This window comes from Trichechus manatus, unplaced genomic scaffold (genome assembly GCF_000243295.1).
Source record: "Trichechus manatus latirostris isolate Lorelei unplaced genomic scaffold, TriManLat1.0 scaffold00138, whole genome shotgun sequence".
NCBI lineage: Eukaryota > Metazoa > Chordata > Mammalia > Sirenia > Trichechidae > Trichechus > Trichechus manatus.
Window position 1 is genome coordinate 2,986,586 of NW_004444074.1, and position 27,200 is coordinate 3,013,785.

At 37.3% G+C, this 27,200-nt stretch overlaps 1 protein-coding gene across 2 annotated transcripts in view; it reads left to right on the plus strand.

Annotated features, from left to right (window-relative positions):
- NF1 (neurofibromin 1) overlaps window positions 1-27,200 on the plus strand; it is a 256,616-nt gene that overhangs the window by 121,314 nt on the left and 108,102 nt on the right. The window contains exons 28-34 of one of the 2 annotated variants that reach the window (XM_004385389.2): window positions 4,346-4,507; window positions 4,643-4,746; window positions 15,204-15,339; window positions 19,571-19,633; window positions 24,215-24,373; window positions 24,893-24,990; window positions 25,907-26,053. In XM_004385389.2, the coding sequence (XP_004385446.1) occupies window positions 4,346-4,507; window positions 4,643-4,746; window positions 15,204-15,339; window positions 19,571-19,633; window positions 24,215-24,373; window positions 24,893-24,990; window positions 25,907-26,053 (869 nt within the window). The remainder of the gene's footprint in view (window positions 1-4,345; window positions 4,508-4,642; window positions 4,747-15,203; window positions 15,340-19,570; window positions 19,634-24,214; window positions 24,374-24,892; window positions 24,991-25,906; window positions 26,054-27,200) is intronic. The other variant, XM_004385390.1, reaches the window with a different exon arrangement.

Consider the following 27,200-nt stretch of genomic DNA (forward strand, 5'->3'; position numbering starts at 1 on the left):
CTCTCTTTCTACTTGTGTCAGTTGTAGGGTTAATGCTTTGATTATGAGCCTTTCTTGTTCTTGGTTGTGTGCATTTATTGCTATAAACTGACTTCCGAGCGCTGCTTTTGCTGTGACCCAAAGGTTCTGGTAAGATGTGTTTTCATTCTCATTTGATTCTATGAATTTCTTTATTCCATCCTTAATTTCTTTTATAACGCAGTAGTTTTTCAGCAAGGTGTTGTTCAGTTTCCATGTGCTTGATTTTTTTCCTTGCTTTTTGTGTTGTTGATTTCTACTTCTATGGCTTTATGGTCAGAAAAGATGCTTCGTAATATTTCGATGTTTTGAATTTTGTCAAGGCTTGCTTTATGGCCTAATATGTGGTTTATTCTGGAGAATGTTCCGTGTGCGTTGGAAAAGAAAGTATACTTGGCTGCCGTTGGGTGCAGTATTCGGTATATGTCTATGAGGTCAAGTTGGTTGATTGGAGCATTTAGCTCTTCCGTGTCTTTGTTGAGCTTCTTTCTGGATGTTTTGTCCTTCACCGAAAGTGGTGTGTTGAAGTCTCCTACTACTGTTGTGGAGCTGTCTCTCTCTCTCTTTAAAGCTGTTAGAGTTTGTTTTATGTATTTTGGAGCCCTGTTGTTGGGTGCGTAAATGTTTATTATAGTTATGTTCTCCTGGTGTATTAATCCTGTGATCATTATATAGTGCTCTTCCTTATCCTTTGTGGTGGATTTTACTTTAATGTCTATTTTTGTCAGAGATTAATATTGCCACTCGTGCTCTTTTTTGAGTGTTGTTTGCTTGATATATTTTTTTCCATTCTTTGAGTTTTAGCCTGTTTGTGTCTTTAAGTCTAAGGTGCGTCTCTTGTAGGCAGCATGCAGATGGCTCATGCTTTTTTATCCAATCTGCCACTCTGTCTCTTTATTGGTGCATTAAGTCCATTTACATTCAGTGTAATTATTGATATGTACAGGTTTAGTTCTGTCATCCTGATATCTCTTTTTGTGTGTTGTTCAAAGTTTCTTTGTTCTCAATTTTCTGTGCTGAGTCGTTTTTCTTTATGTATCTTTTTTCATCTTTTTCTTTGTTGTAGATTTTGTGTTTGCTGGGTCTTTATGTTTTTCTACTTTTTTATTTTGATTTGTAGGATTGTTAGATTCCTTTGTGTTTACCTTAATATTTACCCCTATTTTTCTAAATTTATACTAGTCTTTTATTACTTTATATTGCCTTAACTTCCCCTCCATATAGAAAATCAATGTCTCCATTTTTTAAGTCCCTCTTTTTTTTTTTAATATTATCCTTTTTTACATATTGATATCTGTTTCCCTGTTTTCACTGTTTTAGCTTTGATGTATTTTCGATTTCCATATCTGAGTCAATATCTGGTTGCTCTGTCCTGTGTTCTAGTCTTGCGCCATTAGTTAGTGTTATTGATTATCTAACCATAGGACTCCCTTTAGTATTTCTTGTAATTTTGGTTTGGTTTTTGCAAATTCCCTGAATTTCTGTTTATCTCGAAATGCCCTAATTTTGCCATCATATTTGAGAGACAGTTTTGCTGGATATATAATTCTTTGCTGGCAGTTATTTTCCTTCAAGGCTTTAAATATGTCATCCCATTGCCTTCTAGCATGCATGGTTTCTGCTGAGTAGTCCGAGCTTATTCTAATTGACTCTCCTTTGTAGATGACTTTTCTTTTTTCCCTAGCTGCTCTTAAAATTCTCTCTTTATCTTTGGTTTTGGTAAGTTTGTTTATAATATCCTGGTGACTTTCTTTTGGGATCTACCTTATGTGGGGTTCGATGAGCATCTTGGATAGATATCTTCTCATCTTTCATGATATCGGGGACATTTTCTGTCAACAAGTCTTCAACAATTTTCTCTGTATTTTCTGTTATCCCCCCCTTCCCCATTCTGGTACTCCAATCACTGGTAGGTTATTTCTCTTGATAGAGTCCCACATGACTCTTAGAGTTTCTTCATTCTTTTTAATTCTTTTATCTGATTTTTCCTGAAATAAGTTGGCATCAAGCGCTTTATCTTAAATGTCACTAATTCTAACTTTTACTGCCTCAATTCTGCTCCTGTGACTTTCTGTTGAGTTGTCTAATTCTGAAATTTTATTGTTAATCTTCTGGATTTCTGATTGCTGTCTCTCTATGGATTCTTGCAGCCTATTAAATTTGGCATTATGTTCTTGAATAACTTTTTTAAGTTCAGCTACTACTGGTCTATATGTTCCCTGGCTGTTTCTGCATTCTGTCAAATTTCCTTTCTTATTTGTAGAAGAGTTCTATATATTAATCTTTTGTATTCTGCCTCTGGTAATTCCAACAAGTTCTCTTCCTCCAGAGAATTTATTGATTCTTTATTTTGGGAGCTTGCTGAAGCCGTCATGGACTGCCTCTTTATGTGACTTGATATTGACTGTTATCTCTGAGCCATCAGTAATTTATTATAATTTTATTTTGTATTTGCTTAGTGAGACCTAGCTTCTTATTTTGTTTTGATATGCCCAAATAGGCTGCTCGTGTGCACCAGTTTGATTTTTGACACCTTTGGATCTCTAACGTTGTCACCAGGTAGTTAGTTCTGTAAGTAAGTATGTGCACATAGGAGTCTGTTAACTTTTCTTATATGGGTTCAGCTTGGGTGTTCAGGCAGTCGGTCACCAAGTGTGTGATGCAGGCTCTCACCCCTAGTCCTAGAGAGGCATGGGTGATTGGTGCAGGCACTGGACTCTGGCTGTGATAGGGTGTCACGTGCTGAGCCAGGCAGGGGGCTGATGGCTGCACCTGAGAGTATAGAAGGAAAGCGTGTCCCTATTCTCTAGGATGAGTAGGTAGGTGAGTTTTGCAGCTGGACTGTGAGCACCCCACTCTGTTGGCTGTAAAGACTCGAGGGCACCACTTTTTGTTGGACTCCTGTAGCAGGTGACTAGGTGCTTTAGTTGCTCCCACCAGCCCTCAAGCCCCTGCTGCAGATCGATAAAAGTGCCTACTTAAGGGGCAGGGCTGTTTCGAGGGTCACAAATCTGCCAGTTCACAGCTGAAGTAGTTGAAGTTAAACTTCAGATGTTTGCCCCGTTGTACTGTGGCAGTGAGGACTAACACTGTTGAGATGGGTCCCCACAAGTCTAAACAGGGGTATAAGGCACTCAGAGTCTGTGGACCCCTGATACCTGTGCCCAGCAAAGGAGCTGTGCCGACCCTGTGTTCCTGGCCTGGGGGAGCCAGCAGCTTATTTGTTCCCTCTACAAGGCCAGGAGAATGGGTCAGGGGCACATTTTGGGATCTACTTCTGGCCCAGCGGATTCCCAATGCAGAGCGCAGAGGGAGTAGGTAAAAGGGAGAGAGGTTTTTCCCAAATGGGCTTTTTTTTTTTTTAAATCACCGCGAAAGGGTACACACATGTACTTTTCTTAGCCTCTCTGGAGCTGCTCTTCACTGGTTCGGAGTGTCCAAGCAGGATCTCTGCTGCCGGGTCTTTCTCGATGTGGAAAATGCTTCCTGAGCGCGCACACAGCACAGCTGTTTGCCTGCTTCACCGCAGACCGGCGTGTCTGTGGCGCTGCAGTTTTGCCGCCGTGGCTCTGGCCCTTCTCACCTCTTCCAAAACGGTCTCCCTCTCCTGTATCACTAAGACAGATTTCTTAACCTTGTCTTGTTCAGGGCTCCCAGATATTCACATAGAATCAGATCATTTGTTTTTCCAGGTCTTTGTTGTAAGAGGGATATAGGAGATGTCTAACTACTATGCCATGTTCGATCTCGGTTCTGAATGCAACTGCCCAGGTCCTCCTCTTCCTGTTTCTTGAAAATCTTGAAGTCTTTGCATTTTTGTTGTTTCTGTGCCTAGTCCATGTTAAATGTTCACTGAGTTCCCCCAACTGTATGAGAATAGAGTAGAGCTCTTTTGGCCACCAAGGTGTATTCCTTCTCAGTGATTTTCTAAGAAAATGATCTGTGCCAATGCCTTTGTAAATGAAACTCAAGTTTTTGCGAAAATCCTCTGTTTCTACTCTCTTTCATTTTGTTATGTAATTTGAGCTGAGTCCTGGAGTTTTTCTGATTTCCTGGTAATGCCCGTGCCTCTGTTACTTACATTTTACCAGTTAATCCTTAGATTTAAGGATTGCAGGGATCCTTGCTATTGCAGGGGTATATAAACAATCATATGTTGTGGACAGATGTACACAGATACATTCCAGGGGGAAAATTAATGAGTCACCATTTACCTTGATTTGACAGATAGTTGTCAACTTTGGATTTGCTTTTCTGCCAGTTGTCAACTTCCTGCTTAAGAAAAAATGAAATTGGTTACACTAACCCAATTTTGTTTTGTTCTCAGGATGAACTAGCTCGAGTTCTGGTTACTCTATTTGATTCTCGGCATTTACTCTACCAGTTGCTCTGGAACATGTTTTCTAAGGAAGTAGAATTGGCAGACTCCATGCAGACTCTTTTCCGAGGCAACAGCTTGGCCAGTAAAATAATGACATTCTGTTTCAAGGTTTGTATCCGTTCATCATTCTTTGTATGGACATGCCAAACAATGATTATGTGCGGCGTGTACCGAATGGAGTGTCTTCTTTCCTCAAGATATATGGAGCAGACATAATAAATTCCTACTTGTGCATCTCTTTAGGTATATGGTGCTACCTACCTCCAGAAACTCCTGGATCCTTTACTAAGAATTGTGATCACATCTTCTGATTGGCAACATGTTAGCTTTGAAGTGGATCCTACCAGGTTTGTCATCCTCTCATACAACTGCTCTCCATCTTTTCATTACTGTTGTTTGAAGCAAGGCCCTCATAGTTTCTCCCCATGACTCGTAAAATTAGTTTTTAATTACAAAAGTTATGCACAAATATACATTACAGATAACATTAAGGCCTCTTTGACTACCACCTCTAGTCCCTCCAGAGACGAAGTACTGTTACGGGTTTAGTCTGTTTTTATGCCCTTTTTCCATGCATTTACATATAAAGAAAATATATATTGTAATGTATATATGCTTAATATAAATGGTAGCGTATTGTGCACATGGTTTTGCAACTTGATTTTCTTTTACCCATCTGTCTTAGATCTTCCTATGTTAGTATATAAACATCAATCTCATTCTTTTTAATTACTTTATAATATTTCATAGTTTGACTATATCATAGTTTATTTAGCCAGTATCCTAAGTATTGTCCCAGTATTCAGTCTTTGTCATTTTCAGGTGATTTGCTGTAGGAATTAATCTTCTGAAACAATTTTTTTAGTCACTTTCTTTCTTAGAAGCTATCAGTGGTTCTCCATTGACTGCAAGATAAAGTACAGAGTCCTTTGCCTTGTAGTCTGGCTATAATCCACCTTTACCTCTTACCATTCTTTCATATGTACTCTTTCCTTTAACCCCAATGGCATATGCACATGTCATTATTTTTTTTAAGTGCTTGGCATGTGGGATTCGTTGGGAATGGAGATGCCTAATAAATAATACCCCTCTTCCTTGCCCAAGTTCAAAACCAAAAAGGAGAGAAGAAAGGGGGGAGGGTACCAGAAATATCACATTTATTTCTGAGAAAGTATATTAAGAATATGACTTTAGATTCTGTGGGCAACAAGGCTTGCTAATACTTCACCTTGAATGATTGTCATCTACCCTATTCCTAGCACAGGTGAGTAATGACAGACTTCCCTCACAGAGACTGACAGGCTGTTTACCTCACAAGTAGAGAGAAGACCAGAATACATTTTCTGTGCAGGCGGGCATACCCCAGGTTGGAGAGGAGGGCAGTGAACTGAGCATGCTTAATTCTTTTTCTAATTCACTCCTCCTACAGTGATGAGTGCCTTAGGAGAAGGGAAAGAGGCTAAGGGGTAATGCAAGATGCCATTTAAAAATCACCATCTCTGTGAAGCTTTCTCTACCTGTCACCATGTATACTCCCATATATACACACTACACATGAGCAAAGAAATCATCTTTATTCTGTTCTTCATTGTGTCTTTCACACACACACCATCATTTTAACACTTAATTGTAATCATTTATTCTATGAATCCCCCGTCTAGACTGTGGGAGTTTGTACATCTTTGTATCTTTCCTTGAGTGTTCAGCATGGTGTCTGGCTTACTGCTCGTAAATATTTGTTGAATGAATGATTTTACCCAGTTATCTTAAGCTTGCTTTTAAAAGCTACATGGCAATGTTCTCTTCCTGTCTTTCATTCAGTTAGGAACTTTAGGTCATATTTTTTAATTCAAGTTCAGAGCTTCTTGATGGTTACTCTTCCTAAATAATTATTATTCAGCACTTTATATCAACTGGTATTTTTGGCTTTGCCTTTGCTGAAGTATCAATTGTAATTTCTAATTGGAAATTACACTAAATTAGCCAATTTTATTAAAATAGTTATGGTTTAAAACTCAAAGGCAACATTCTTTTAAAGCCATCTTATATTTTATTACCATCAAGCAATTTCACTTTCTAAAGGTTGGAAAATTATTAATGAGTAAACTTAACTGCCTGAAAGAAATCTGTAGTAAGTTCTATGGTGCAGATAAGACAACTAGATGACAAACTTCCTATATTCAGGTTGTTTAAAATCAAATTGAGGGCCTCTCTGATATGTAAAGAGCTTGGAAGTTGTCAATCCTGTCCGCACAAGAAAAACACTGAAAATCAACAACTCTTCTTGACCCATCAGAGAATTGAGGTCACAGGGTAAACTGCTGCTTCAAAAACTGGAGACAGGTGAATACAGAGAATCACAGCTTACTGGCAGCAGAACCCATTGGGGCCAGTAACTGCTGGAACGTTTGAACAGTAATTGACAAAGCACTCGAGGCTAAGTGTAGACTAGCCTGATAGTTAAAATTCCTGGGGGCCCCGTTTTAGGGGAACCCTACACGTTTGTGAGTTTTACCTCCAGGAGCACCACCAGGTTCTTACTGTGCAGATCAGAGAAAAAGAGGAAAAGTAACCAGTTTGAAATAATCCCAAGGAATATGCCCGTAGTATTCTGTTCTTTGTAACAAAAGCCTACCCTCAAGGTGGACTACTTGTCTTAGTTATCTAGTGCTGCTGTAACAGAAATACCACAAGTGGATGGCTTTAACAAACAAATGTATTCTCTAACAGTTTAGGAGGCCAGAAGTCTGAATTCAGGGTACCAGTTCCAGGGGAAGGCTTTCTCTCTCTCTCAGCTCTGGGGGAAGGTACTTGTCATCAATCTTCCCTGGTCTAGGAGCTTCGCAGCACAGGGACCCTGGGTCCAAAGGACATGTTCTGTTCCTGGCTCTTCTTTCTTGGTAGTATGGGGTCCCTCTCCTCTCTGCTTGCTTCTCTTTGATATCTCAAAAGAGATCGACTCTAATCCTATAGATTGAGTCCTGCCTTATTAACATAACTGCCTCTTATCCTGCCTCATTAACATCATAGAGGTTAGGATCTACAACACATCTGATAATTACATCAGATCACAAAATGGAGGACAACCACACAATACTGGGACTCATGGCCTAGCCAAATGGGCACATATTTTGGGGGGACACAGTTCAATGCATAACATTACTCTAAGTAAAAAAAAGACCCACTTGCCATCGAGTTGACTCTGACTCATGGTGACCTTATGCATGTCAGAGTAAAGCTGTGCTCCATAGGGTTTTCAGTGGCTGACTTTTCAGAAGTAGAGTGCTGGGACTTTCTTCAGAGGTGCCTCTGGGTAGACTCAAACCTCCAACGTTTGGGTTAGCAGCCAGGTGTGTTAACTATTTGCCCCACCCAGGGACCTGAGCTGGGGGAAGGGCAGTTAGCCAGCTATAGCCCCCTCTAACTTTCTTATCTTAAGGAGAGGAAAAAAAGACTAAGAAGCTCTTCTCAAGGTCACAGCCTAGGAACTCTGGTCCAGTTTAAAAAAAAAAAAACAAAACAGATTTAATCATAAGATTATAGAAGAGTATACTAACAGTAGATCACAACTAGGGAGCTGCAAGACACTGTATTTATAGAGAAACTGAAAGGCAACAGGGGAGACAAAAACAAGGACACTAAAGGAAATTGACAGCTATAGTTACAACAAATATTAAACATAGCCTAAATCCTAGCTAAATTTATATAAAGCATCACTCTGAAGGCCTGTTTACCTCAGTTCCTGTTATCCCATATCTCATGTCCAACCTAAAGAGACTTCAGTTTTCCTTTGTCTCCAGTGCCCTAACAGGACACTAGGAGGTGGGTTCAAAAAATCCAGAAAAAGGATCCTTTATGGCATAAGTGAAGAATTACAGGAAAACGAGACTCTCTGAAATATTTGTTTTTATGTGGACCTTTGATTTTAAGAGTCAATTCAGTATCTCTTTCTTCTTACCAGTTTTTCACTCATGTACAACCACATGCCAAAGGAGAAGTAAAGAGGTGGATATGAGTGTGATTGGATTCCCTTGGTGGTGCAAACAGTTAAGTGCTTGGCTCCTAACCAGAAAGGTAGCTGTTAGAGTCAGCCCAGAAGTGCCTTGGAAGAAAGGCCTGGTGATCTACTTCCAAAAGATCAACCATTGAAAACCCTGTGGTGCACAGTTCTACCCTGACACACATGGGGTCACCGTGAGTCTGTGTTGATTCAACAACAACTGTTTTTTTTTAATTCTACCACTGGAATCTCTGCCTTTAGTCACGACACCAAGACTTTAGAGGTCATACTGATAAGAATTAGCAACTCTGATTGGATGTGGGGAGTAATGGAGTAGAGCAGGCAAAGGTGATATCAGAAGTAGTCTGAGTGATGTGATTGAGGTGGTGTGACAGTGCCATTGACAACATGGGAGCACAAGGTAAATCATAAGAGTAGAAGGAAAAAAATCAAATAATTTTGAGTATTCTGAGTTTTAGGTACTGGTGGAACATCTAGCCATTAGAAATCTCAGACTGGGTATGAAAGGCAGTTCAAAATAAGGGAAACCTGAATGGCCACAAAATATACGAAAGCATGTTTAACCTTATTAAAATCATAGAAATAGAAGTTAAAAACATGACATCTTTCCTATCTATCAGATGGGCAAAAAATAAAAAACTCATGTACTAAATATGTGAGAAGCAGAACCAGTGAAATATATGTAGATATAGAGAGTGAGATTTACTTCAAGGGATTGGCTCATGCTATTGCGGGGGTTGGCAAGTCCAAAATCCATAGGTCAGGCAGCAGGCTGGAGACTTCTGCTGAATCACGGGATTGTTTAAATTTAAAAAAAAAAAAAAAAACCCAGCAACAAACTATTGCCATGAAGTCGATTCCAGCTCACAGCAACTCTATAGGACAGGTTAGAACTGCCCCGTAGGGTTTCCAAGGCTGTAAATCTTTACAGAAGCAGACTGCCACATCTTTTTCCTGCAGAGCGGCTGGTAGATTTGAACCACTAACCTTTCAGTTAGTGGCCATGAGCTTAACCACTGCGCCACCAGGTCTTCTTCATGGGATTGTAGGGGGCTGGCAAGTCTGAAATCTGTGGGTCAGGCAGCCGGCTACAGACTTCTGGAGGCTTGTGTCCCAACATCTGTACGTCAGGTCATGGGAAGAGTGTAGAGTAGAGACAGAAAGAATGAGTTCTGTCAAAATATCTATTTAGTCTGAAGGCAGAACACACCCTAAGGAAACTCCCTTTTCAGCTGGTTGATTACATTACATTGTGGAAGCTGACTGTATTACATTAGATTACCTTGTGGAACAGCACTAGTCTAGTACTAGGCCAAACCACTCAGAACCATAGCCTAGCCAAGTTAACCATCACAGTTGGGAATGTAGGAGAATTCTTTATATACTACTGCTTGTAGAACTGTTTGGCAATATCTAATAAAATTAAATTTGCATATACTCAGTGACTCAGCAGTTCTGATTTTAGATAGCTACCCTGTAGAGTACATGGACAAGAATGTATATGCGTAAGAACGTTCATTGCAATAGTACATGTAAAAGTAAAAAATTAAGAATAACCTCATTTCATTAAAAGAACAGGTAAATCATGATATACAATACAGTGGATTTTTATGCGGTATTTAAAGTAAACCAGATCTTCACGTACAACATGGATAAATCTCAGAAACGTAAAACATGAAAAATGAAAGTTCATGAAAATTTTAAAAACATTCATATATGTGTATGTCTGCAAGAATATGTGTAATACTTTTGTAAGGACATACATTAGAGAAATATGAATTGGAAGAATTCTCTACTTCAGGATTGTCACTGCTGCTGAAATAGAGGGGAATGGGATGGGATTTGATCTTTAGCTGTAACTCTAACATTTCTAAAAACAATGAAAAAGAAACAGAAGAAATATGGTAAAATATTAATGTTAAATCTTAGTGGTGAATACATGAGTGTCTGTTTTATTAAATGTTGGAAATAGTTTATAATTAAAAAGAAAACAGACCTAGTAGTTAGAAAATTTGAGTCATTTGCATAGAGCTGGATAATTGAAGCCAAGAGATTTTTAATAACCTGCCAAAAGAGTCTAGGGAAAAGGCCATTGGGAGGTGATGGTGGCAGTTGTGTACAGTCACGTCAATTCCAGCTCACAGTGACCCTATAGGATAGAGTAGAAGTGTCCCATAGGGTTTCCTAGGCTGTAATATTTACGGAAGCAGATTGCCAGGTTTTTTTCTACCATGGAGTGGCTGGTGGGTTTGAACTGCTGACCTTTCGGTTAGCAGCCAAGCGCTTAACCATTGTACCACCAGAGTTCCTCCAGTGGGGCGGGGGGTGTACTGTCCCACAATTTTAAGAAGAGGAAGCTGACCCAGAGAAGTACTATGCACAGAAAGAGTGTAGAACCAGGTAGGCAATACAAGGTCATGAAACTCAAGGAAAGAGAATTTCAAGAAGATTCACAGGATCTGGTGTTAAAAAGAAAGCAAGTAATATTTTATTTGGTTGTGTCTGAGCAGGTGGGCTGGGCATTCTTTGTTGTTTACTTGTCAGTGGACATGATACTTCTCACCAGCTTGTCCAGTGAGCAGGGCCAGTAGCTCAGCTGTGGTGCAGCAGGGCAGGTCCACCGGAAGGGGAGGGGCTGGGATGGGTTGTTTGTGGCACGTACTGGGGCTGACAGAGCGGGGCTGGAGATCAGTGCAGGGCAGGTTCTGGTAGACTGTGCCTGTGCTGCTCGGGGATGCAGTGTTCAGCACATGGCACATATAGGCAGGAGGGAGGGGAGAGGTTGTATGTGTGGAGCTACGTGGGTGTGAGAAGGAAGAGAAAGAGGAGAGAGAAACAAGAGCCAAAAAAAAAAGTGCTGAGGGAGCCTGCCATTGGAGTGGTGCACACCCGGGAAAGCCATGTGTCAGTGGCTTTCTAGCCAGGTGGTGAGGCACAGCCTATGAATAAAGACAGATTCAGCACACGCAGCTAGATGGGTGGGAGAAAGGAAAGGAAGGAAAGGAGAGAGCGTTAAGAAAGTAGGTTTGAAAAAAGAGAAAGGCACACGTAGCTAGGTGGTCGGGAGAGAGGAATAGAAGGAATGTAGAGATAGACAAGAAGCCAAGGGAAAAAAAAAGATGCCAGGTGGTTGGGAAGAAGGAAAGGAAGGGAGGTAGAGAGGGACAAGAAACTGAGGGGAAAAAAAAAAAGTCCCAAGGGAGCCCACTGGAAGTGAGTCCCCAGCCAAGTGGTGCTGCACAGTCCGTCTAGAAGGAGCGGAGATTGCACACAACACCAGGTGTTCAGGAGAAGGGAAGGAAGGGAGGTAAAGAGAGATAAGAAACCGAGAAAAACAGAAGAAAGTAAGGAAAGAAAAAAAAAATGCCCCAAGGGAGCCCACTGGAAGCGGGTCCCCAGCCGAGTGGCACTGCACAGCCCATCAAGAAGGAGCGGAGATGGCTCATGGCGCCAGGTGTTCAGGAGAAGGATAAGGAAGGAAGATAGGTGGAGACAAGAAACTGAGAAAAGAAAAGAGGAAAAAGAAAAAAAAAAGATGCCCCAAAGGAGCCCACTGGTGTGGTGGTGCAGACGGAGGAAGTGGCTCCCCAGCTGCACAGCACTGCACAGCTCATCTAGAAGGAGCAGAGTTGGCACATGGTGAGAGGTGTTCAGGAAAAAAAAAAAGGAGGATGGTAGAGACAAGAAATTGAGCAAAGAAAAAAAAATCCCCAAGGGAGCCCACTGATGTGGTGCCGTGGACTGGGGAAGTGGTTCCTCAGTGGCAAGGCACTTCATAGCCCATCTAGAAGGATCAGAGATAGCACACGGTGCCAGGTGTTCAGGAGAAGAGAAGGGAAGGGTGTTAGAGAAAGACAAGAAATCGAGAATAGAAAAAAACAATCCCCAAGGTTGTAAAGGAAATGGACACTTCACCAAAGAAGACATTCAGATGGCTAACAGACACATCAGGAAATGCTTGTGATCACTAACCATTAGAGAAATGCAAATCAAAACCAAAATGAGATGCCATCTCACCCTGGCGTTACTGGCACGAATCAAAACAGAAAATAACAAATGTTGGAGAGACTGTGAGGAGATTGGAACTCTTATGTGGTGCTGGTGAGAATGCAAAATGGTACAACCGTTTTGGAAAACGATATGGCGCTTCCTTAGAAACCTAGAAATAGCAGTACCACATGATCTAGCAATCCTGCTTCTAGGAATATATCCTAGAGAAATAAGAGCTGTCACGCTAATGGACATATGCACACCCATGTTGATTGCAGCATTGTTCACAAAAGCAAAAAGATGGAAGCAACCTAGATGCCCATCAGCAGATGAATGGATAAACTGTGGTATATACACACGGTGGATGTGCTGAGTGAAATAAGTCAATCACAAAAGGACAAATATTGTATGAGACCACTACCATAAAAACTCATGAAAAGGTTTACACACAAAAAGAAACAATCTTTGATGGTTACAAGGGAGGGGAGATGGAAAAGCACTAAATAGACAGTAGATAGGAGGTAACTTTGGTGAAGGGTAGATACTGCACAATACTGGGGAAGCCAGCACAGCTTGACCAAGGCAAGCTCATGTAAGCTCCATAGACAATCCAGACTCCCTAAGGGATCAAATTACTGGGCTGAGGGCTGTGGAGACCATGGTCTCGGGGAACATCTAACTCAATTGACATAACATACATAGTTTATAAAGAAAATGTTCTACATTCTACTTGGGTGAGTAGCGTCGGGGATCTTAAAAGGTTGTGAGCTGCCATCTAAGACGCTCCACTGGTCTCACCTCACTGGGAACAAGGGAGAATGAAAAACACTAAAGACACAAGGGAAAGACTAGTCCAAAGGGCTGATGGACCACAACTATCCACAGCCTCCACCAGACTGAGTCCAGTACAACTAGATGGTGCCTGGCTACCACTACTAACTGCTCTGACAGGGATCACAGTAGAGGGTCCCAAACAAAGCTGGAGAAAAATGTAGAACAAAATTCTAACTCACAAAAGGAGACCCGACTTACTGTCATGACAGAGATTGGAGAAACCCTGAGACTGTGGCCCCCGGACACCCTTTTAGCTCAGTAAGGAAGTCACTCCTGAGGTTCACCCTTCAGCCAGAGATTAGACATGCCCATAAAACAAGACTAAAGGGGCACACCAGCCAAGGGGCAAGGACTAGAAGTCAGGAGGGGATAGGAAGCTGGTAATAGGGAACCCAAGGTCGAGAAGGGAGAGTGTTGACGTGTCATAGGGTTGGTAACCAGTGTCCCAAAACAATACATGTACTAACTGCTTAATGAGAACTTAGTTTGTTCTGTAAACCTTCATCTAAAATACAGTAATAAAAAAAGAAAAAAAAAAACCCCAGGGTTGCCCACTGGCTTGGCAGCATGGGCTAGGAAAGTGGCCCATCTAGAAGGGGTAGAGATGGCACATAGTGCCAGGTATTCGGGAAACAGGAAAAGAAGGAAAGTAGAGATGAGAAACCGAGAAATAAAAAGGAAAAAAATGTCCCCAGGGATCCCACCGACATGGTGGTAAGGACCAGGGAAGTGGATCCCCAGCCAAGTGGCACTTCACAGCCTGTCAAGAAGAAGTGGAAATGGCACACGGAATCAGGTGTTTGATAGGAAGGGAAGGAGGTGAGAGAGAGAGAGAAGAAACCAAAAGAAGCCGATAGTAGCAAAAACAGCAACCAAAAAAATGGCACTGAAGGAGCCAGCGAGATGAATCCAAGCAGCATGGAGCCGGTGCCTCTCTGGTCGAATGACCACCGCAGGCAGGCAGCAGAGGCTGGGGTGGGGTCGGGGGGTGGAGTGTGTTGCTGGTAACCAGGTGGTCTGTCTCTTGCTGGGAGCTCCGTGAAGCTGCTTTCTCGTACTCCCAGTCCGTTGATCTCACCGGCTGAGGAGTCTTAAGATGGCAAATCCGTGCCATGTTAGCTGATAGTGGACTTCCACTCCATATGTTTCCTCACTGTCTGTTCTTTGTCAGTTTCTTATTCCATTCAGTGCTTGGTTGAGTTATTTTATCTCTTCATTTGATACTTAGGGTTCCAAGATTGATGTTTGTCTCTGTTTTACTTATTTTTCGGGTCTTTGCTGTGGAGGGATGGTGTGGTGCTTCTGTCTGTAGTGCCATGTTAGCTCTACCTCCCAGCGAGAGCAAGTAAATATTTGAGTAATGGTGGGATTTATAAGCCATAAATATTGAAAAAGTCATAGTAAGAACTTCAGTTGTCAAAGGAAAAAGAAAAATAGAACCATCCCACTTGGTCAGTGGAGTGACTAAGAAATTCTTGACTCTGCATAAATTGTTCTGATTGAATAATTTCAAACACAGTATGTTTAATATAGTAATATAGTCTAATAATATAATGAATCCTCATATACCCATCAGTATGTAGCTTCAACAGTTATTAGCATTCTGCTGTTCTTGTTTTATCTATCTTCCCTATTCTCCCCCCATCCCCTTCTGAGGAATTTTAAATCATATTCCAGAAATCATGTTTCCAACAGATAAGGACTTAAAAATGTATGTCCAGTTATTATCATAGCGCCCGCTAAAATTCAGAATAATCCCTAAGACTAAATTTGTGTTAAATTTTTCCTAGTTGTCTTAAAGTTGCTTTTTTTTTTTTTTTAAAAGTTTTTATAGTTCAGAATGCCAGCAAGGCCCACACACTATTTAGCTGAATGTCTATTAAGGAATCTCTTTTAAGGAGTGATTTTTTTTGAGCAGAAATATTTAATTTTACCTTTTTTTTTTTTTTTTTTTGGTAGGTTAGAACAGTCAGAAAGCCTGGAAGAAAACCAGCGGAATCTCCTTCAGATGACTGAAAAGTTCTTCCATGCCATCATCAGTTCCTCCTCGGAGTTCCCTCCTCAACTTCGAAGTGTGTGCCACTGTTTATACCAGGTATGCTTAAGGTTAGAAATTACCACTATGAATCCAAAGCTAAATTAGGAAGAAGGATACTTTACCAAAGAGGGATTTAGCTGTTGTTAGTGGATGGTTGACTAAACTAGTCAATTTGGATGAGTAATACATTAAGAATTATTGTTGGAATTGGCTTTGAAATAAACAAATATTGCTTCGGAGGTATGTTAAACTGTTTTGAGGGGATACGTTCAAAGTATTAATTTCCTTGCATTGGGAGCAGATTTAAAGTGCCCTGGATCTGTTGGGTATGATGGCTGCAGCTGAAATGAAATATGTTACAGAATTTTTTTTGTTACTTTTGCCAAAATTAATTATAGAATCTTTCACACATGACGCAAATCTACTTCTCACTTTTTGCATTATGAAATACTTGATTTCTTAATTTTGCTTTCCTCATTAAAATGTTAAAATGTGTTTGTGTCACGTTTTCCCAGGACAGACTCATTGCTCTGTTTATTTTATGTAGAATGCTACTTATAAGATATATTGCATCATCATTCAGACCAAATTATTAGACTTTCTAACACTAGCGCTGCAAGTAATGCTTGTGAGTTTGATGTCCATAGTCATCCCCTTCTTGTTGAAGGAATTAGGTCTGTGTCCTTTTATGGCCTTGACTGTGTTTTTGAATTGCATATGCATTTTTAGGGATGATTTATTCATTCCAAGAGAGGTTAATGCATATATCCACATTGTTGTTGTCGTTAGATGTCGTTGAGTCAGTTCCAGCTTACAGTGACCCTATGTACAACAGAACAAAACACTGCCCAGTCCTGAGCCATCGTCCACATTAGCCTGTGTGAATTTTGATTCAAGAAGAAACATTAGTGGGTCTGGAGTTAGGCACAGGGTGGGTATAAGGGAAGAATTTTACTCGTTTGCCAAAACCTGTGCCTTTCTCTCTCTTTCTTTGCAGAGTCATTCCCAGCCATTTGTTTTTAGCATAGGGCTTTGGTTGCTGGGAGACATAAGCAGTGAAATCACCATTTTGAAAAGCTGTTTCAGGCTGCTCTGTGTGAATTTTTTCCCCATTGCTATTTATAAAGATGTATCTGCTGTAGCTATTTAAAAAAAAAAAAAGCTTCTCATAATATACATAGATGATAAAGCATGCTTAGCAATAAGTCTCTCTTAATTTATCATGACTGTTTCTGCCTTTTAAAAAAGGCAGAACAAAACTTAGAGAGCCCTACATAGTTTTTTCAGCTAGTTAAGTCTGAGGCTGGAAGGTTGTTTAGTTATTTTATGAAACTTATACAGTAAATAATATCTTAAGTTTGGATCTTATTCAGTTTTCTCTTTAAATCTAATTTAGTAATTTTATGTTTATAAAACTGGGCAGGTAAGAAATAGTGAGCCCACATTAAAAATAGTCTGGGTGGCCTTCTTGGTCACCTAGTAGTAATTCTTAGCAAATTGGTTTCTAAAATGACAGTGGCTTTCACTCTAGCTGGCTAACAGCGAATGGGGACTGACTCCCTGATTACATGGTTTAGTAGATTTTGATAGAAATTTTCCAGGTGGTTGTCATCCTAAATGAAAAATATTTATCATCAGCAAACTGGATATCAATTTGAGATGATGATGCTAAGAAATGATAAAGCCTTAGTAAAAGGACCAGGGCTTGGAACTTAGAAAGTACTTAGGCAATATTTAATGAAGAAATTCCCCCATCCCCCTACCCAAGTGAAAAGATTCTTGCCAACTTTCATGGTTGGGAAAGGAGGGAAACAATGAAAATAACTCAGGAATAGATCTAGATGATAATTAGTGGTTTATTAAATGCCATGTGTTGTGCTTTTTAAAGCACTAAAATAAAGTATCCTGCATTATCTTAGTAACAGACCTGAATTATCATATTAAAATTTCATGTAAAATTGTTCTCTTTAAGAAGATAATTTAAATGTTGTATCAGTGCATTGTTTTGAAGTGTTAGGTAAGCTTAACAGTGTAGGAATGTATGGTCCTATGGAGCAACTATATGCTGTTTATAAATAAGGTTTCATTTTTTAGTAAGTGACTGATAACAGGGAATTTTACAGTCAGTAATTTAAAAAGAAAGAAAAAAAGTTTTGATGTCAAGATATTCTTTCATTGTGTCTCCTTCCAAGTGTATTTTTTCCCTTTGGTTCGCTCTTTTACTTTTATTCATCTTCCCTCCTCTGGCTTTTCTGTGCCCTTTTGATTTTGGCAGTAACATAATGGTACCTTTGTGCTTTTATGTTCTGCTGAGAGGGATAGATAATAGTAGATTGTGGTGTATTTTTGTCTCCTAGTAAATGTGGCTCCTGCTTTGGGATCTATTGGGGAAATTTTGAAAGCTAAGTGAGTATTTCTCTAGCGAATAAATTTTCTCTGAGCTTCAGCTGTTTTTACTTGAGCTCATATGTTGACTGTTAAGCCTTTTTCAAATTCTGCTTTAACTAGCTCTGTTATTTTATAGGCTTTCCTTAGTTGTGGACTTTGGGTTAAAGTTATATAGGAAGGGCCAACTGTGAATATGTGTCAGATTTATAATTAAGCCATTTTCTCATGTATTTGTTCCTACTTTTCCTCCTGATAGTTTTGGTAAAGGGAAAAGAATTCCTAGAATGGAAATTCTCTTAAGTTCTATGGAATTCTTTTACTATAAATGAATTTTATTTCTAAATAGATTTTCCAGTACTGGTAAATTGGCTTCTCTGAACAGAAATAGTCTACATAATTTAAGGCTATAAAGGATGGTTGTATACCAGAATTAAAAAAAAAATTCATAAAACTTCATTTTTGTGATATATTTGTTTACTAGTGCTTTTATATGGAGTCGTGGTGGCACAATGGGTAAGTGCTCCATTGCTAATCAAAAGGTTGGTGATTCAAATCCACTCAGCAGCTCTGTGGGAGAAAGACCTGGTGATCTGCTCCTCTAAAGATTATGGCCTAGAAAACCCTCTGGGGCAGTTCTACTCTGTCCCATGAGATCATTGTGAGTCAAAAATCAACTCAACAGCTCCTAACAACAACTGTGCTTTTGTATATACTCTGAAGTTCGAATCAAAGCTCCATGAGATAAGGGACTGTGTCCTTTCGGTTTACTGCTGTGTCCCAGCGCCTAGAACAGTGTCTGGCATGTAGGTGTGTAATAACTACTTGGATGAATGGATGGATGGACGAATGTCAAACTAACTAACTTTAAGCCCAAATTTTTATGGTTTATGGTGTGGGTTACCTAGAACTGCTAGAATAAGATGCCCTGTATCAGGGGATTAGAACCAATCCTAATTTGGTTTAGAAAACATTATAAATTTAAAAACAACTAATCTCCTACAGTCAGGAGTCTTTTAATTTTAAAAGAACTCTTTAGCCTGGAAGGAGCTCTGAGAGATGAAACCAATAAGTCTTTATGTTTTTTGTTGTTGGATTTTTTTTTTTTTGGAGACGTTCTGATAGTTAGCTGTACTATGTAAAAAGTTTTAAACAGGCGTGCAGTTTTAGTCTATAAATTTCTCTGCAGTTTCCTCACTTTAATATTAATTAATGCTTATTTCTAGTTGAGCTGATAACATTCTTCTCCCAAATGTTGCGGGAACTTTTAACTTTCTCTTATTAGAACCATTTCAGGAAAGTAGCCTATAAACATTAAAAAATATGTGAAATTTTAAGAGTAATTTAAGAGAAAGAGACTTGAGATATTTTTAATTTAAAATCTCTAAAGTGAAATTTCTATTTAGTCGTTTAATTTTTAGTATTTTAATCAGTAGAATTTTAAGTTCCAGATATCAAAAAAGGAATTTTAAGTCAATTGAAGGATACACAGAGATACATGTCAAGAAAAAATTACGTAGACACATAAAAGTGTTTTTAGTGTATAATCTACTTATAAACAAGCATTTTATATAAAATTTATTAAAAGCTAGGAGTTAAAATTAAATATTTAATACCCTCAAATCTACTTGGTGAGAGCTTTTCTGTGATTTATAGCCAGAAATAGTAGATATGATTGAATCTCAACATTTCTTGCCATTTATTTAGTGCTTTGGCTTCAAATGTAATAAAAATTAAAATCCAGGATTAAAATTCATCCCTCAAAATTCAGTTGATTTCTAATTTTTTGTTGATTCCATTTGTGTTACATTTTATCGTGTAATTTTATGTACAAGCCAACATTGTTTTTGTTGCTGTTTGTAGTTGGTGCTGTGACTTGTTTGTGCTCATCTCTGTTCTGTAGGCAACTTGCCACTCCCTACTGAATAAAGCTACAGTAAAAGAAAAAAAGGAAAACAAAAAATCAGTAAGTTTGGAGAACTTTTTATTAGCTGTTTCTTTCAAAGCAAAACAAAAATCTTTGCTGTTTGTTAAGAACATCTTCACTTCAGCCTATTTGACCTTCACTGTAAAATCATTCTACTAATTCTGGCACAAAATAGCTTTCATTTCAATTAACCCTGGAATTAAGTTACACTGAAACATTCTCTGTGTTCCTTTGGTTTGATTTATCCCAAAGGCATTTGGGGGCATTTGTTGCATTGGATATCCCTGGTCTAATTTTATTGTTATTTTTAAATTATAAATGAATGCAAAAGAAACTTAATTTCAAGGCCTTAGGAAATGCTGACTCTCTTCATTCTTGCTTCTTGTTTGCAGGTAATGTTAGTGGTTCCTTTTCCTAGAGGTGGAAGTTTGCTTACTTGTTAGAAGTATATAAAGGGAATGTGTTACTTTCCAAATCTTACCTAAAAGTTGCTAAATTTTATTTTTTACCCTTTATATTTGTATGCAGACAGCCTTGGGCATAACTTAGATATTTGTGCTTAGCTTGTAGAAACTTGAACAGTAAAACCAGTTTTGCCTTAGAGAACACCAGTATTTAATTACTGGGATTGAAAACACAGTACTTTTGAAATAAAAGAAAACTCACTGAGTTCATATTTATAAGCACTTATTTTGCAAACATGATATATGAATATACTACTTCTGTGTACTTCCCTAATTTAAAAGGAAGAAAATCATTGGTAGTCAATTATTTTATTCCAGTGAATGGAATGTGTCCAAAATATAACATACATTCATTTTAAATTTGCCATTCTTTGTCAATGTGACTTATCCTTACCAAACTTGAGTACTCTATTTGTTCATATAATTCGAATGATTTTAGAGGAAGATGTAAAAGAAATCTTTATGATTTAGGTATGTAGTTTTTCTTAAAAAGGTGTAATTTAGAATATAGGGTTCATCTGGTTTCATCTGTCATTCTGTATCTAAGCTTCATAATTATAAATTTGTTTTAAATTCAGAACTAAATTAAAATTAGAGACATATGCTTTTATTATGTCCATTCAAGGTTTCCTTCTTGAGTATGTTAAGTAAATTTGGTCACCAGTGAGCAAATGGATTGGATTGGGTGAACTTCTTGCTTGATAAAAACATTTCTTCCTAATGCTTCAGCCTTCTAATTCTCAGCATATGTGGGTTTAACATAATATACACCATCACTGTTGAAATTAATTTATTGTTTCTAACACTCTTGTTCAATGTTATACTAATGCCATTATGTAGTGTATGACATAAGTTAAAATTCAGGCTTACTGTGTTTCTTTAGAGCATGTTTTCTAGCTTTCTTAACATTGTTTTATTAAGATTTTGTCTAAAATTGTTCTTTGAAATGATTTTTTCTACTAGAGTTATTTTCAGAATTTTTTTTTAAGTTTCTAGTAACACTAAATTTTGGAATGTATTTCTCAGCACAGGTGATAATGAGGTCCTAATGGAAATAAGGAGATCTAATTGGTAATTTGAAATACTTTGGAACACATTCCGAAGTACGAAGACTGTATAATTATTATAAATTTAGAATGTCATTTTGTGGGGTTGTTTGCTGAACAGAATCTAATGTTTTTTTTTTTTTTTTTAAGCAAGCTACCTTTCTTTTGGGGCATATGTATTATGAATTGGAATAAGTAAAATATATAGAGAAGGTTCTGGCTTCTGGTATATGACTGTGTAGTCATATATTAGAGATAATACTGTTTATTATATTCAAATATATATTATTCAGTTTACTTTGAAAATGTCATTGCCAACCTAACTCAGGGAGAATTTGCAGTAACTAAGCATGTATGGGTAGTGATCCTCTTGCTGATACACACTTTATGATTACATGTATTTGCATCATGTAGTTCAGATTGTCCGAGGGGAGTAAAAGGGACGTTTGGCTGATAGCTAGTTTGAAAACACAGACTGGCCCAGCTTTAACATTTAATGCAGGATGTCTTTTGGATCCAAATTAGATTTTTATGAATTAAACAAAACATTTGAGTTGGGGTATATCTGTAAGGTAAAATTTACGTTGATGTTAACTAGTAGTGAAAGAAAAAGCAATACTTTTATAAATTGATTTGTTCACAAAACTTGTTATACAGCATTTTTATTAATACTGATGATGTTTTATCAGATCTTGATTCCAAAAATACACTGATCCTACCCTCAGTGAAATTACATGTTTATATGATACATGAAACAACGTATGTTCCTGAGGTGTGGATACTTTGGGTTTTGACACGAGCTGTTTTTGAAGGTGTGGGAGATGGTGAAAATGTAGCACTTTGAATAAATTTTAACAGTAGTATCCCTTTGGGAAGTAATTTCACTTAGATTTTCATTAAATTCTGAAGTTGAATAGCTTTAAATAGAAAGCAGGTATAAACCTGAGTCATGCTTTAAATCTTTTTGTCCTAGAGAAAAGCAGTAGATAGCTACTTTCAGATGTGTATTTTAAAAGACCTCTCCATGTGCATACATTATTGCCTTTTTATGAGACAGACTTTCCTAGCAGGTTAGTGTTTCATAAATTAACTGGTTCTTTGAAAACCAAACTATGGCTTTTAGCTTTTTAAAAGCCGCTTCAGGATATTGATGTGTTAAACTGAATACATGCCAGTTCTTTTAAAACAACCCATTTAAAATTAAATATAAAGGCATTTTTAACCGTCTTCCCAAATTATTTTTTAAAAGCTTTAAAATCTTGTTGGAATGCTGATGTGTTTCTTCTGTTTTAAGATTACAGTTCAGGAAATCTTCAAGAACAACTCAGTAGTAATGGAGGTCTGTAAGATTTCTAAAATTGAAAGCGAAGTTTTGTCTGTGTAAATGCATATCTGTTTACTGTACTGGAATAGTAAAAACACTTGAATTTTCTTCTCAAGTCCATTAAAAAAAAAAGTATTTCCGCTAAAAATAACTCTGAAGCAGTATTTAGGTTTTAAAGTCATTCTACTAAGGCTGCTATATTTAGCTTCTTTGCCAGTTTCCCCTTATTCAAATGTAAGGCTGTTCTTCATGTAGTGAGCATCTGAAGTGCCATAACACAGACAAAACTTCCTGACCTGTGTAGTTTAAATACAGGTGAGAATATATTGGTTATAACTCACCTCTGTTATCAACTCTTACAAAGATTTTTTTGGGCTTAAAAAAGCATTCCCTAGAGTCTTACTTTTACTAATTTTCTAACAGAGATGGTAGAAGATTATTTTGATATTTTAGGAAGTGAATAAGAACACATTCAAAATGTAGACCAGATGTAACACTGAATGGAGTAGAATAAAATGAAATAATCCTTATTCTTTCCAGAGCTAGTCTGGAATCAGTGAGCCTTGTGAATTCATGACAAAAGTATTACTTTATTGAGGCATTGTGAAGCAAAATAGGGTTGTGTGGGATTCTGCACATAAATTCCATTTTCTCACTTTTTCCCAATATTGTTTGGGAATCCCTGGCATCCCAAAATATTGAGTGGAGTACTACAGATCCGCTATTGTAGTCACTGCTGTTTTAAGCCACGGTTTGCCACACCCAGCAAGAACAGTTGTAGAGATTAAAATGTTACATATATATTCTTTAAGAAAAACTAAATGTGTGTGTGTGGTATATGTAAAAAATATAAATTCCAGAATAATATATTTTTCATATATTAACTTAAAGTAGGGGCACTGTGAAGAGATAGGAGCCAAACCAGCTTCATAATGCTTTTCCTGATCTAATCTACCTATTACTTTAACTTCAAAGTAGAGTGTTTTATAAAGAGAAAGTAAATCCATGTTTAAATACTGGGTTCACATGGCTTTTCAGTGTGGGCAACCATTTCTTGAATCCTTTACTTTTTTTATTTGACAGATTGTATATTGAGAATTCTTTCTTCTGCTGGTGGGATCCCTTTTTCTTTTAGGTCCCAAGAATTCCCCTTCCTCCCTGGTTTAAATAATAGGTAGGCCCTTATATTATAAAGCTTGCTGGTGAAGAAAAAGAATTGGCAGTAACATTACTTGTAAGTAACTTTTTTCTCTCAGTGGGAATCTAAGAAAACTAAATTTTGTTTTTTCGAGTGGTAAACATTTTGGTAAAGAAATCCAATTTTACTAGGTAGATGGCAAAATGTAATTATTTACTATTAGGTATAGGCTGTTTCAGGGTGTTCTGTTGAAAACTTAGCTGCATCTTATAAGAGTTGACCAGCTCGTGTCTAATTAATCTTAGTAAAATGTGAAAATTTGGTCTGCTTTCATTACTCATCAAACCTGCAGTATAAACAATAATGATGAAATTAAGATCTTTTTTTTTAGGTCTCTTCTACACAACTCATCCATTAGGTTTTTCTTTCCTGTTACATGCCTTAATTATACTTTAAAATGATGCAGGACTAGAATTGAGTATAAACTTTATTTACTGTTGTTTTGGGAGTAGGAAAAAATAGAAATGTGTTATTCTCCATGATTGGTCAGTTCAGAGCTCATGCAAAGTTTGACCTTTGAGTTTTTTTCTTTCCATTTCATTGTTTTAATGAAAATTATATACTCAATTTTCAACTCCTTGTTTTTAGGTGGTTAGCCAGCGTTTTCCTCAGAACAGCATCGGTGCAGTAGGAAGTGCCATGTTCCTCAGATTTATCAATCCTGCTATTGTCTCTCCGTATGAAGCAGGGATTTTAGATAAAAAGCCACCACCTAGAATCGAGAGGGGCTTGAAGTTAATGTCAAAGGTGAAGAATTATTTTGATAACTCTCTCTTAAATATCTCTTCCAATTAAATTTTTGTTTTTCTTGTTCACAGTACTTTCTTCTTGAATATATTTTTGAAATGCCCTGGTTTTTTAGTTAATATGCTTTTATTTTGTTTATGTTACAAAGGATTTCACTAGACTGACACCTGATAGGCCTTATAACTACAGGAAAATTTCTTAGCAAATATCTTGTTTTCTGAAGATAATTTTCTGTGTGGTCATCCTGGTAATCCTGAAATGCAGACTGAAATGTATATTGTAAGATTTTTTTTTTTTATTGAAAGGGGCATTTAAAATTTTAAATATATATTTACATATATTAAATATATGTGTGTATAATGACTGTATTTATATTTGAAAAAAATAGAATGAAGAATTATTTATTTCAACTCCTAGTAGAAATTATATCAAGAAAATTCATATTATTTAAAGAATATATATGTGTGTAGACGTGTACAGTAAATTATTGATTCATTATAACCCCGTTTTATTGTTTAGATACTTCAGAGTATTGCCAATCATGTTCTCTTCACAAAAGAAGAGCATATGCGGCCTTTTAATGATTTCGTGAAAAGCAACTTTGATGCAGCACGAAGGTAAGCAGCCAGCCACTAAGTTGATTGCTCTGTTTGAATCAAAGATTTTCAGTTTCACTTAAGTCCATGTACCTAACCTACATGAAGGTTCTGTGTAGATTTGTTTTTCCTTCTTACCTCTCTAGATCAGCAACATAGTTTGCCTTACTTTATTTTGCTATAAGAGATAGTGCTGAAGTAAATCCATATTCTTTATAATTTGGTACTGATTTCTGTTTTGTGTTATTTGAAAACCAGGTGTGATTTTTGACATATGTACCAAAAGGATTTGAGGTGCTATAATATGGGGGAGAGGAAAGATTCCTTTTAGTGAAAATTAAAACCAAAATGGTACAGATAATACATAATATTGTATAATCAGGATATTTTTGAAATTAGAATATTTTTGATACTTCAGTTTCAAAGTGTATCTGAACTAAAAAGTTAGACACTTTAAACCAGATAATGCAAACTCATTAAGATTTAGTTGATGAGTAATTAGAAAATTGTTGGACTACAAGCAATATTGAAGTGAAAAGTGTATGTCAGCATAGGATTCATTATAGCAGATTGACTACCCCATGGAAAGTTAAGAGAACATAAGCTCTGACCTAACAGACTGTGTAACTTTGAAGAGATCTTTTATCTTGTCTGGGGCTCTGTTTCCATAGCTGAAAAGTACTAGGTTCTCTCCAAGTCTCATTCATCTAAATTCTGTTATTCTGTGACTTCAGAACCTACTTTGAAGCTAAAGCTGGGTATCAGACATGGAAAGTCAACTTTCTTGTCTTGTTTAATGATATTCATGTTGTGTTAACAAGCCCTTTGTATTTGTAATCTCTGTTATGTCACATAGTTACCTCATGTAAATCTAATTCAAACATAGGTCTGAGTGTATCTGGTTTTGAAAATTCTAATGACTTTTGCATTTTTCAAGGTTTTTCCTTGATATAGCATCTGATTGTCCCACAAGTGATGCAGTAAATCATAGTCTTTCCTTCATCAGTGATGGCAATGTGCTGGCTTTACATCGTCTACTCTGGAACAATCAAGAGAAAATTGGCCAGTATCTTTCCAGCAACAGGTAAGATTACCCAGTGCCAAATTATATGGGAATATTGAACACTCTTAGTTTAAACTTATATTAATAAAAGTATTGGTGCTTGACTAGTGCTTTTTTACTTTGCATCTTCTCAGAGTAAGAAGTATTTGGAAGGAGAAATTACACTGCTTTTTATTATGAGTGGTAGTAAATGATCATCAAGCCTACCTAGAAGCTACTAACCTTTTTCTTTTTAATGTCAAGCTAAGAAATCAGAAATTAGCTCCTTTTTTATTTCTGGTTTGCAAACTGTCAGATATAAAGTGCAGTAAGACCCTGAAGTTTAAATTTAAATCGAATGAGTATTGACAGTAATCTGAAGAGCGGCTTAATTCTTAGGGCTTTCATAATTAAAACATCACCAATGTTTTAATTCTATAATAAATCCATTTGTGATACCTTAAGTATGTGCAAATAAAATATTTTCTATAAAAAGTACTCAATTGAAAATTTTGATTTGGGAATTATTTCATTAGCTATTTTTAGTTAAAAATCTCTTATAGCGTAAACCATGTGCCTTATTCTCCTTCTTAATTATGCTTATAAAGTACCCAAACTTTCTATGTATGAGGAGTTCTATTACAAAGTAGAATGAGTCCAGATTATTTTTAAATGCCAATAAAAATGGTTTACTCATTCATGGGAAAGACAGGAGACCATGAAACTAAGGCTAAGCAATAGGAGAGAAGAATTTAAAACAAAAGTCATTTTAACCCTTTATGATGTAGTAGACATGGTATGACTGATGGATACCACTAAAATAGAAAAGTGAAGATGCTTTATCTGTGTGACACTAAAATAAATTGTGGAACCTTAAAATGCAAACGTTCTTTTTTTTTATATAAGTCACATAACAGAGACCTATGTCTACCACCTAGCTTTAACATGATTTATTTTGCTGTATTACTTCAGATCTTCATAACATTTTATTTCTTGGGGGGGAAAAAGATATATTTAAAGACTTCCTCCCCATAGTCCCATTTCTGTACCTCTCTCCAGAGATATCTACTTCCTAAAGTTGGTGGGTATGCTTCCTGGATATATTTATATACTGTTTATATATCTATATCTATATCTATATATATATATATATAAACATATAAATATAAATAAAGAGAAAGAGAATCAT